The following is a 12,158-nucleotide window of genomic DNA, read 5'->3' as shown; positions in this document are numbered from 1 at the left end:
GCTTCACCGCCACAGTACAGGCCCTTGAAGGCCCTTAATTGCTGATAGGGATGGAGCAGATAGAATCACCTTGGGAGTTTTTAAATATCCTGATTCCCAGGCCACATCCAGGCCAATGAAATTAGACTCTGAGGAATATCACCATTTAAAAAAGAGAAAGAGAAAAAAGATCCAGGTAACTCCAGTGTGCAGCCAAGTCTGAGACCCAGTGGGCTAGTCTGAGCAAGCTAGAGAAGAAATAAGTGCGGCGTCTGACAAGGAGATGAAGCTCCACTCTCCCCAAGGATACTTAGGAGCTAGTTGTTGCAAAGAGAAGAAAGGGAAGAAAGGGAGCAGGAAGAACCAAGTTGCCCCTTCCTGTCTTTTTTAAGTCAACTGGAGTCTCCACCCACCCAGTGTGGGCAACCTAGGCTTCCACCCGCAGGTCGGGTTGGGGGGAGGTGGGTCCCCAGGTCTGGGGGACTGGGCGGGGTGAGGTGACCGCTGGGAGCGCTACCCGGCGGCGCATCAGCAGCCTCAGGCGTGGGCCCTGCACTCTCCAGAGAAGGCGGCGGCTGCCGGGTGGAGAGCAATTTGGGGGCGCAAAAGAAAGCTGGCTCGGGCGCAGGTGGCGCTCACAGCCCCAGCCCACAGTTGAGCCAATCGCTGGCGCAAGCGCAGCCTGGTGGCGGCGGCGGTAACGGAGCGCGGGGCTCTGGCAGGAGCCCGCGGAGGCAAAGGCAGCGCCAACCGAGAGCCGCGCGCAGGCTGGAGGGAGATCCGCGGCGAGGAGCCCGCGAGAGCGCTCGGCGCTGGGAGGTTTCCTGGCCGAGGGAGGCTAACTTCTCATGGGGAAGAAGTGGAGGGATGCGGCGGAAATGGAGCGGGGCTGCTCCGACCGCGAGGACAGCGCGGAGAGCCGCAGGCGCAGCCGGAGCGCCAGCCGGGGCAGGTTTGCTGAGTCGTGGAAAAGGTTAAGTTCCAAGCAGGGGTCTACCAAGCGCTCGGGACTCCCGTCGCAGCAGACGCCGGTGAGTGGCTAGGGGAGAGCCCAGTCTTTGCTTTCCTTTCTCCCTCCGCACGAGACTCGAGCCCTTTCCATGGTGCTGAACTTGCCTCCTTAAGGGTATGAGCCAGGGAACTTGTGGCGCCGCTTCTAATGAGACAAAGTGCTGGGGGCTGTGAGGTAGGGCGAGAAGGAACATCTTCCTTCACTTCAGCAGGGGAGGGTCTCCCGACGTATCCGCAAAAATTGAAAACATTTTGAGAGGCGAGGGGCTCGCTGTTAGATCATAAGAGTTTTGCAGTTAACAGAGCGTGTGAGACGTTGTCGAGTGTATTGTGACTCCTATGTACGTTCCCAAGGGTCTGTCTGTGCAGCATGTCGAAGGTACTCGGCCTCCGCTGAATGAGGGCGGAATAGAAAGGGCAAGCCATATTTTTACTCTCTTAACACTTGCTTTTTCCATCCCACACCCCCACTATTTTAATGGGAGCGTTTAATTGTTTACAGAATGTCATTTGCATACAGAGAATAGCAAGAATATCCCAGGTGCTTATAATCCCACTGCTTAACATATACAGCGTTCAAACAACAGTTTTCCCATGTGTCAGCTCCTCTTCACTGTCTAATTAGTGCAATAAAAGCACTGAAGTGAAATTAATATAGGCATCATATGTGTGTAGAGAAGTGCAGTTGATAAAAAAAACTTCAGCTGCATTTGCATTTTTAGTATGTGAATATTACGTTTTCCTTTATCCCAGAGGCAGAGAACTCTGTTCTAGAAGAGAGTGCAAAGCCCTCCTGTTGCTCCTGGGGAAGGAGGATACACCACTTTTAACTTCCCAAACATCATTAAGAATACCAGCGTGTGTGTGTGTGTGTGTTTGTGTGTGTGTGTGTGCGCGCGCGCGCATGTTTGTGTGTGTATTTGTTTTACATCCAAAGGGCTTGACAGCAGATGTTGCATATTGAAGATTTAATTAAAAGAAATAATGGTACGTAAGCATTGATCCCACAGCGTGATTAATGTTACCCTGCTCTGTTTTTGGGAAGTCGTCACTGAAGGATAAAAATTAATCCCCGAAAAGGAAGATGTTTAAACATCACTTCAACAGAATGTAATATAAACATTTAAAATTTTTGGTGTGTTTATTTTGGTTGCTTGTTTGCAAAAATGTTATGAAATTTCAGGTATTGTTCTCAAATACTTAATGTTTTTTGTGGGCAGGGTTTTTCATCTAAATATGGGTATAGCACACATAAAAAAGGTGATTTTACTTCAGGTGTAGAAATAATGTTTAGAAATGTGGACTCGAAAATATTTTTAAAAAAGAATATTAATCTGAAGATAGGTTTTCTGAAATAAATTATGTGGAAAATATAAAATTCATGATACCTGTTTTTTATCAAGTATGTGAACTAAAATTTAATCCTCTTTTAATAGGATGTCTAAGTATTAATCTGAGGAACTTCTTATGCTGCATTTTTGATTCTGTTCAACAGGTGTGTGCAAAGTCTGTATCAGGAACATATAAAATCTTCATGTAACTATGTCATAAGTTAGAGTAAATGATTGCAGGTTTGTTACCTAGAATAAAAATGTGGGAAAGAGCCTAAGAGGGTACCATGACAACCAGAGACATCTGGAAAAGTAACTATGTCCTCCTGTTTACTGAGGGTGATGATGGTGCTGTAGTTCTCTGTAGTACTTGTTAATCGAAACATTAGTAATTCAGTTAAAAACCAGTTAAGGCAAAAGTCTGTGATTATTCTCACATTGCATGGCAAATTTGATACTGATTTTCTTCTGAAAACCTAATAATAAGTGCTTCTAGCTATAATTTTTAATTATCAGTAATTTAAGCAAAGATAGTGAGGTTTTGTAAATTTTAGAGCTAAGATGATGGTTTTGAACCAAGGTTTGATTCTATAGTTGTTAACAAACAGTTTTGACTTCATTTGTGAGAAACCCAACTTATTTATGCAAAAGGGAAGAAGGAAATCATAATGCTTATAGCAGACATGCTTATAAAAGTTTTTAATCTTTAAGGTAAGATTTTTTCTTCCCCTTAAAGTGAGCTATGAAAAATAACCTATAAAGATTAAAGCAGTTAATATGATTAACGCTGCTTTTTATTTATTCTTATGAATAGGTAAAATATTCCATAATGTAGCTGTGAATCTTATTCATTATGTGTTGTCCCCAAAATATTGTGGTATCCATCCTGACAAAGAAAATATGAGGGGTTCACTCTTTCTTTTGAAGACAAAATAGAAAAGGTAGAAAAGTTTGATTAACAGTAAAACATGGGGGCTTTCATAAATCTTTTGAGAATATAAAATAATTGTTTTTCTTAATGTGATATTTGTTCTCTCTTCTCTGCTTTAGTTGAATTCTTGAAATCATTTCCAGTTAAAGTTATTCCCAGGGAATGATATAGTCCATGACTCTGTCCCCAAGGGGAATGATTGTATTAGTTTTTTTTTTTTTTTTTTTTTGAGATGGAGTCTTGCTCTGTCGCCAGGCTGGAGTGCAGTGGTGCGATCTCGGCTCACTGCAACCTCTGCCTCCCTGGTTCAAGTGATTTTCCTGCCTCAGCCTCCTGAGTAGCTGGGATTACAGGCACGTGCCCCCACACCTAGCTAATTTTTGTATTTTTAGTAGAGATAGGGTTTCGCCATGTTGGACAGGGTGGTCTCGATCTTCTGACCTTGTGATCTGCCTGCCTTAGCCTCCCAAAGTGCTGGAATTACAGGCATGAACCACCCCGCCTGGCCTAGTTTTCATTTTCACCAGCAACAAAGCATTGCATACGTTGTAATTAATAGAAGATATTTATTTAGCAAGGAGAGTTCTGCTATACTCCTGGTATCCAGAAGTACTTTATTCATGATCTGAGACATGCTGTTTTGGTGTGTAAAGTGTGGGGGAGGTCAGCTTGACTTGGCGCTGGCAGTTAGGTTTCCTACCTACTTATCACTAAATATGTAGGGGTTTTCTTAGAGGTTGGGTAACTCCATGATTTTGATGCCAGTATTAGAAACCCAAAAGTTGCATTTCTGGCAGTCTCTTTGGAGTAAATGAACTCTTGATGCTCTTATGGAGTATGGCAGGCCTACAGTAGAAAATGTGTGCTATCCCTGCCACTGCCCACTTGGATCTGCTTCTGTTCTGGTGACAGGCAGAAGCAGCGCTGCCCTGTGCAGTAGCTGAAGGATGGGGCAGCTGTTCTGTGTCCTAATAGTGGCATTTAAAATGCATGTTCTCAAGTTCTGGGCCACAATAGTGGGTGTGTCTAACAAATCAATCCTTGTTGATTGGAAAAGACATTTTTTTTTTTCCATTTTTGTAATTCAGAAAACATTCTTCTCTCCCCTATTTTAAGGCTTCATGGTTTACAATGGAAGCTTTATGAATTAATGTTGCTTTGTTATAATCCATTAATCTAAAATACTAAAATTACACCCCAAATCATAAAATCCTGATATGGCAAAGTGGTATTTAATCATATTCATTCCTTGGAAATTTTCTGAGATTGGGTCATAGGTTATTTTTCAAATCTAAACTGTTTTTTAGTAAATGTAAAGATATTTTATATTAATTTTATAATTGTATTATTATGAAAGTTATACATTTGAAATTCAGATATCAAATTAAGCTTTTGGATATTAATGTTTTAAATACTGTCTGTGTTGAATTAGTCAATAGGTATAAAAGTAATTTAAAACTTCTTTGTCTCCATTCTATCAGATTTGGATTTCATATTTCTTTGCGAATTATTGTTCTTGTTATTCCTGCTATTTGTTTTGATTCTATCTGTACGGAAATGCATGGAAATCTATTGAAAGTTGATTCAGTAAGTGCTGTCCCGCATTACAAATGTCAGATGCTCACCACAGCATGTATGTATTTTATTTCATCACAAATTTTAAATCAGAATATAAAGAAAAAATCCAGCATTATTTTGGGAAAAGAGAAAAAGAATTTAGATTTCAATTAAGTATATTTATCCCCTCCCAAATTGTATGCTCTCCTGTTCAAGCTTAATTTAAATTTAACCATACATTTATCTTTATTTACTTATTTATATTTATTTAGGTAAAATATACATACACAATTTACCGTATTTGCCATTTTTCAGTGTATAGTTTAGTGGTAATAAATGGATTTATACTCTTTTTTTTTTTTTGCCTCCATATCCCCCCTTTCCCTTGCACTTAGCATGTATGTATTTTTAATTTTAAAAGGAGATTTCTCTTTCTACCCCCACAGCTATTTAAAAGCTTGTTTTCAAATATGTGCAGATTTAATTTAGTCTCAGAGTAAACTCTGTAAAAGGAAAAAAAGAAATGGTGCTGAGGGAGTAAAATGATGGAGGTGTAATTAGAGTTGTTTTTCAACCTTAGACAGCAGTCTTGCTTCCACTAATGCTATAATTACCTTTATCAGCAGGTACCAACCACAGATTATCACACCTTGTGCAGACAAGTGGGCAACTGAGAGAGTGTATGGAAACAGCAGTGAGTATGTAGAAAGCACAGTGCTACCAAGTAAGCAAGTCCATTTCAGCCGGTTACCAAAGCCACTCTTCTCACAGCTCTTTGAGATGCTGTGCATGCAGGAGGGATCCACAAACAAACCTGCCATTCATTTCTGATGTTGACTTGCCCTCTTTGAGTCTACTAGGTAATTGCCAGTTTTCCCTGCTAAAAGCAGAATTCTTTAAGGTCTTAAAATAAATGAGGAAGGCCAGGCACAGTGGCACATGCCTGTAATCCCAGCATTTTGAGAGGCCGAGGCGGGTGGATCACAAGGTCAGGAGATAGAAACCATCCTGGCCAAAATGGTGAAACCCCATCTATACTAAAAATACAAGAATTGGCTGGGGGTGGTAGTGCGCGACTGTAGTCCCATCTACTCAGGAGGCTGAGGCAGGAGAATCACTTGAACCCTGGAGGCAGAGGTTGTAGTGAGCCGAGATCATGCCACTGCACTCCAGCCGGGTGATGGAGTGAAACTCCATCTCAAAAGAAAAAAAAGAAAAGGAAAAAAAAAAAGCCAAGTCAAAGGTAAAACTAAAGTCAGAAAAACTCATCTCCCAACCAATTGCCCATTTAAGGATTACGTGGCCAGTAGGTCCTTTGTGGCTATCATAGAAACAACTGCAACTGGGTGAAAAGAATTCTTGTTTCCTTTTTCAGTGTCTAATATGCTATTGCAATGTCATTAAACCTTTAGTAGTTTGTTCTTGTTACACAAAGGGCTCTCCTGATGAAAGCAGAGCGAATCTCCTGCAGTGCTAGCCCATTACTGAATAAACCATTTATTGACAGGTTGATTTTTGTCTACTGCCTTTTACTCACTCTGTTAAAAAAATAAAAAAGGGACAATGTTGTATTGCTCAGGAATACAGTTGTGTTTTCTTGTGATTGTGATTTTTTTGTGTGTGTGAAAAAAAGACCATTTTCTGATAGTGGTCCATTTTGCTGAAGCATTTCTGAAATAATATCTTTGTCTAGTAATTAATATATCACAACCAACAAGCCCCTCCTCCTGAACACAGTGAATTAAAAATTTTAATTTAGTTTCAGCTTTAATTTGAGGACCACAAATATGTTAGAAAATGCCTAATTCAAATATTTTAAGTTTAGAGGAGTAAAATATCTTTGCATTGTGGTGATTTTAAGTTTGTTTTCATTATTCCCAAGATATTAGAACAGCTTCTCCTGCAATTAATTACTGAGATCTTTTAAAACAATGGAATCATTAAAATAACTTATAAATAGTAAGAAAACATTACTTTCATTTTGTTAGACCAGCTGTGATGGTCTATGTGTTGCTTTTACTTTTTATTTCTTTCATTTGCAAAGCCAAAAGAGGGCTGGTAAAGCAAAAATGAAAGGATTATAGAGAACAACATTTAAAGAAACATTCATCTAACTTTTGTTGAACATTTAAGTGTTAGGCACCATGGTAAGTACTGGACAGCCTCTCTAATAGAGCTGATAGTTTAACACAAGAGATATGCAACGTGACAATACAGAGATACACCAAGTCTAGCTTTATAGTCAGAATACCTTGGAGCAAAGGTTAGAGTAGTCAATGCTTCTTTAAGTGTGGTGGTGGGAGGCTTGGAGTAAAAGCTTCTGAGACGTTGTGCCTGTTTCTCAAAAGATGAGGAAGAAAAACAGTCGCTTGGATTTTGCAATTTGGAAAGAGGGCAATAATATCTTTCTGAGAGTCCTTTTAAATGAGCCATGAGGATAGATGTCAGTGCAGTGAATGGGAGGCAAGTTAGATGAGGAAAAGATATAACAACAATGACAGCAAGTGCAAATATTTGTATGGTACTTACTATGTGCCAGACACTCTTCTAAGCACATTGCATGTGCTATTGTCCATTTCCTGACTTCCCATTAGAGTTCCACTATTTATTACAGCTGAAATATAAGCTCCACAAAGATAGGATCATTGTTTTGTTCACTGATTCATCCGTGAGCCTTGAACAGTACCTGGCACATAGTGAGCACTCAAATATTTCCTCAGTGAATGAATTAATCAATTAGTAAGTACCTTAATAAATATAATACTCTCTAATTAATATAAGGTAGATTTTAGGTTCTTGGCTATGGAGAGAAAAATAAATAGAGACAGAAATTTGTTTTTGCAAGATGAGAGAGATATCAGCATGCTTATTTGCTAAAGAAGGAACCTAGTAAAGAAGGAGAGTTTAAATAAGCAGGAGATAGAATAGTGATAAAAACTAGTCCATAGACCTGCAGGAGGTGGGATTTACTTTATGGGATAGTTGAAGACCAATTTTTCCACAGAGTAAATACAGACTCCGATCCCTCTCTTTGTCTTTAACGACTTGCCTGGTAGAAATCAGACCTATGGTTGATTCTTTTGCAGGTTTTACTTAGTATATATTTAGTCTAGAATGTTAGTAAATTAATTCACAAGTTGACATGCAAGAAAATATGTACTTTGATTGAAACTCTTGTTAAAAACTCAGAGTCGGCTAAAATGCTATTTTGTATCTTTCTCTGACTTGGCCAAATACCTCAAGGGATATAAAAGATTTCCCAGACTTCGGTAAGGTAGGAATCACTCCTTTGGTTGTCCTGAAGAAAGATACCTAAATTCAGAGTTAACATGACAATCTGCCAATCCACGCATTTAATATAATGGGATTGTACATTTATTAAAAATGCCTCCCTGGAATACCAAAATTTGGACCACAAAATAGCCCTAAAAAAGGGAACACATTCCTGGTGATAACAAGCTAGGTTTTTGTCCTTTCTGAAGGTTAATTTTTCTAGGACTTTCTTGAGAATGGACTTTATCATGGTGAGATTAGGGAGGAAGGGCACTGTTGAGTAAAAGTGTTCCCAAGAAGGCTGATGCCAACACAGCTCATCTCTCATTTCAGAGTTCACTGGAAAATTTCAATTTCTTTTAGAAAACAGTATGATGGCTTTGGAACTGAGCAGATCTAGATTGGACTCCTGGTTCTGTCCATTATTAGCTGTGTAGCCTTGGGTGAATTATATTTCTATGACTCTTTTCTCCCCAATTCTGTTAGGATAATCCTTCTTCCTTTCCTAGTGAGTTTAAGATTCACTTTAATATTTTGTTAATAAAGAAATGTATTTATTGTATTTATTTTATTTAAAACTTGGTCTCAAATATACAAATAGTAGAAAATATGACAAAATAATCCACATAATCATAATACACATTAGAGATGAACAATTTACCATCTTTTCTTCAGTTTTTTTGAAATAAATAAGATGTCTTAAAAGAAGCTAAAATATCCCCATGCCATTTCCTTGATTGTCCGGATCCTAATCTCTGACCTGAGCCAAAATTTGCAAGGGGCAGCAGGGGTGCAGTGCTGGCTTTCCCATCTAAGACTGTGTTAACATTCAAATTAAACAGACTTGATTTCCAGCCTGATTCAGGTCATTCACTGGTTTTGCGACTGAATCTTATTGTCTTCCATCATGATAAAATGAAGGTGAAAATACCTGCCCCCAGGATGAATTATGAACATTAAAAGTATTGCTATGTATAGTTAATTCAGTGTCTGGTCAGAGCTATTCACTGAATGGAAACAGTTATGTAACTATTGGTGTTAACCAGACGTGTTACAACACGTGTAAAAAGTAGAAGTTGCTTTTGTTTGATGGGAAATGTTGTTTATAGTCTTTAATTTTTCTGAAATTAGAATGTTGTTGGTCATATCCAAGATATGATATAAGACTGATGATTGTATTGGGCTGGTTTTGAAAGTGCTTTAGAAAATAAAATCAGTTTGTCTTTTCCAAGATGATTATTTTCTACAGCAGATCCTGGTCCTTGAAATGTCCATTCTTCTATGTTTTTTACCAAAGGTAGTTTATTGACATTCTTGGGGCTAAAATATAAAATCCATACTATATTGAAATATACTTTTGCTTTTGGCATTTTATTACTGGATTCTTTATGTATTGAAATAGATTGTAGTTATAAAATTAATCTCTTCATGAAGCCCAAGGACTTTGGGCAGGAATTTTTTAAAGCTTTCTTTTATTGTGGGATATTACAAACATATACAAAAGTAGAGGCAATGGTATAATAAACCTATAACCCAGCTTTAATAATGATCAAATCATGACAAATCAATCTTGCTTAATCTTTATCCCTATTTTCTATTTATTCTCTCCCCCACTAGATTATTTGTAAGCAAGTCTTAGGTATTACATCACTTCCTTTAAAATATTTATTTATTTTTCTTGAGGCAGAGTCTCACTCTGTCACCCAGGCTGGGGTGCAGTGGCAAAATCACTGCTTACGGGAGCTTCAACCTCCGGGGCTCAGGTGATTCTCCTACCTCAGCCTCCCAAGTAGCTGGGACTACAGGCATGCACCACCACACCCTGCTAATTTTTATATTTTTTTTGTAGAGAAGGGGTTTTACTACATTGCCCAGGCCAGTCTCAAACTCCTGGGCTCAAGCGATCTTTCCACCTCAGCCTTCCAAAGTGCTAGGATTACAGGCATGAGCCTCTGCAACTGCCCAGGACTCTTTATTAAAACAAAACTACAACACTATTATCAAATTAAAAAAAAACTTCTTAATATCCACAGATATTGAATTAGAACTGTATTTCCTTGATTACCTCATAATTCTGTTTGATCAGAATCCAACTGTAGTGGATACCTTATAGTTTTCCTTTTTAGTCTATAGTTTCCCCTCTCCTGATCTCTCTTCTTTTGCTCTCAACAATTATTTGTCAGAGAAATGTATTTATCCTGTAGAGTTTTCTACATTCTGATGCTGAATACATCCCAATGGTGTCATCTCAGATGTTTCTCTGTCCATTGTATTTCCTATGAACTGGTGATTTGACCAGGTGCCTAGATCAGTTTTAATTTGAGTTTTTAGCGACAATACTTCATAGGTATTCTGGCTGTATCTCATTTTTGGGTATTAGCCGCCATTGGGGATAATTGCTTAGAGAAGGGGCTGGCAAACTTTTTTTTCAAAGAGCCAAATAGTAAATGCTTTGGGTTTTTTCTTTTTTCTTTTTTTCACTATTTTGCCCAGGCTGGAGTGAAGTGGTGCCATCTCTGCTCACTGCAACCCCTGCCCCCTGGCTTCAAGCAATTCTCCTGTCTCAGCTGAGATTAGCTGAGATTAGAGGTGCCTGCCACCACTCCCAGCTAATTTTTGTATTTTTAGTAGAGACAGGGTTTCACCATGTTGGCCAGGCTTCTTTCGAACTCCTGACCACAAGTGATCCACCCACCACAGCCTCCCAAACTGCTAGGACAGGCATGAGCCATCATGCCCAGCCAATGTTTTAGGTTTTGCAGGCTATAAGATCTCTTATAATCACTCAATTCTTGCTGTTACAGCTCTTTCAAAAGCAGCCATAAGCATTAGGTAAATAAATGGCCATGGCTGTGTTCCAATAAAACATTATTTATAAACACTAAAATGGGAATTTCATATAATTTTTACCTTATGAAATACTATTCTTTTGATATTTTAACCATTTAAAATGCAAAAATTATTCTTAGCTTACAGGCTAAGAAAAACTGATAATGGACTGGATCTGGCCCTTATTTGGAGTTTACCAAGATCCATTATTTTATTCGGGCATTGTAAAATAGTGATATTATGATTCTGTCTTTCCTTTTTCATTTATTAACTGAAATAATTTTATAAACGGAAACTTTCTTCATCAACTATTTTCTTATTCTGAGTTATATTTCTTATAATAAAGTCAAGATAAATGTTTGAGGCAGTTTTTAAAAAGTTGAGCTAATAATAAGAAGAGCTGTGTGGTGGCATTAATTTGTTAGTGTACTGTCAGGCCTTAGATTTTAATTGGGGCATTGTGTTCAGTTAGCTAGCAGAAAATATTTGGCCCAGTAATTGTGGAGGCCAATTAAAGTATTATTAAGAAATAGAACTTGTAAAAATATATTGTCAAACTATTTCTATATTAAAGATTCTGCTTTCAGAATTTAAAAAAGTGTTGGACATCGTGTTAAGTTTCCAGTGCTGCCATAAGAAACTACTACAAACTTTGTGGCCAAAAGTAACATGTATTTATTATCTCAGTTCTGTAGTACGGAAGTATGACATGGGTTCACTAGACTACACATCAAGATGTCATCAGGGCTGTGTTTCTGTAATATCTAGATGAAAATCTACTTGCTTGCCTTCTCCAGCTTCTAGAAACCACCCACATTCCTTGGCTGATGGTCCCTGTCTTAGTCCGTTTTCACATTGCTAATAAAGACATACCCAAGACTGGGAAGAAAAAGAGGTTTAGGCTGGGCACGGTGGCTCACGAGGCAATCCCAGCACTTTGGGAGGCCGAGGTAGGCAGATCACGAGGTTAGGAGATTGAGACCATCCTGGCCAACATGGTGAAACCCCATCTCTACTAAAATGCAAAAAATTAGCCAGGCGTGGTGGTGTGCACCCGTAATCCCAGCTACTCGGGAGGCTGAGGCAGGGGAATCGCTTGAACCCAGGAGGCGGAGATTGCAGTGAGCCAAGATCGAGCCACTGCACTCCAGCCTGGGCAACAGAGCAAGACTCTATCTCAAAAGAAAAGAAAAAAAAGAGGTTTAATTGGACCTACAGTTCCACATGGCTGGAGAGGCCTCAGAATC

General features: G+C 38.9%; 1 protein-coding gene across 5 annotated transcripts in view; it reads left to right on the top strand.

The window, feature by feature from the left end:
- The first annotated feature begins 714 nt into the window (after nucleotides 1-714).
- Nucleotides 715-12,158, top strand: part of TRPM3 (transient receptor potential cation channel subfamily M member 3) — a 931,696-nt gene continuing 920,252 nt past the window's right edge. For 2 of the 5 annotated variants that reach the window (XM_017873090.1, XM_017873069.1), the window contains exon 1: nucleotides 715-1,010. In XM_017873090.1, coding sequence (XP_017728579.1) covers nucleotides 828-1,010 — 183 coding nt within the window. In that variant the 5' untranslated portion in view covers nucleotides 715-827. The remainder of the gene's footprint in view (nucleotides 1,011-12,158) is intronic. The other 3 variants (XM_017873076.1, XM_017873074.1, XM_017873079.1) reach the window with 2 other exon arrangements.

The sequence above is a fragment of the Rhinopithecus bieti genome, unplaced genomic scaffold (assembly GCF_001698545.2).
Source record: "Rhinopithecus bieti isolate Rb0 unplaced genomic scaffold, ASM169854v2 scaffold_7648, whole genome shotgun sequence".
In the NCBI taxonomy this organism is placed as follows: Eukaryota; Metazoa; Chordata; class Mammalia; order Primates; family Cercopithecidae; genus Rhinopithecus; species Rhinopithecus bieti.
Note: the sequence above shows the minus strand (reverse complement) of the source record. Positions and strands in the feature narration are given on the sequence as shown.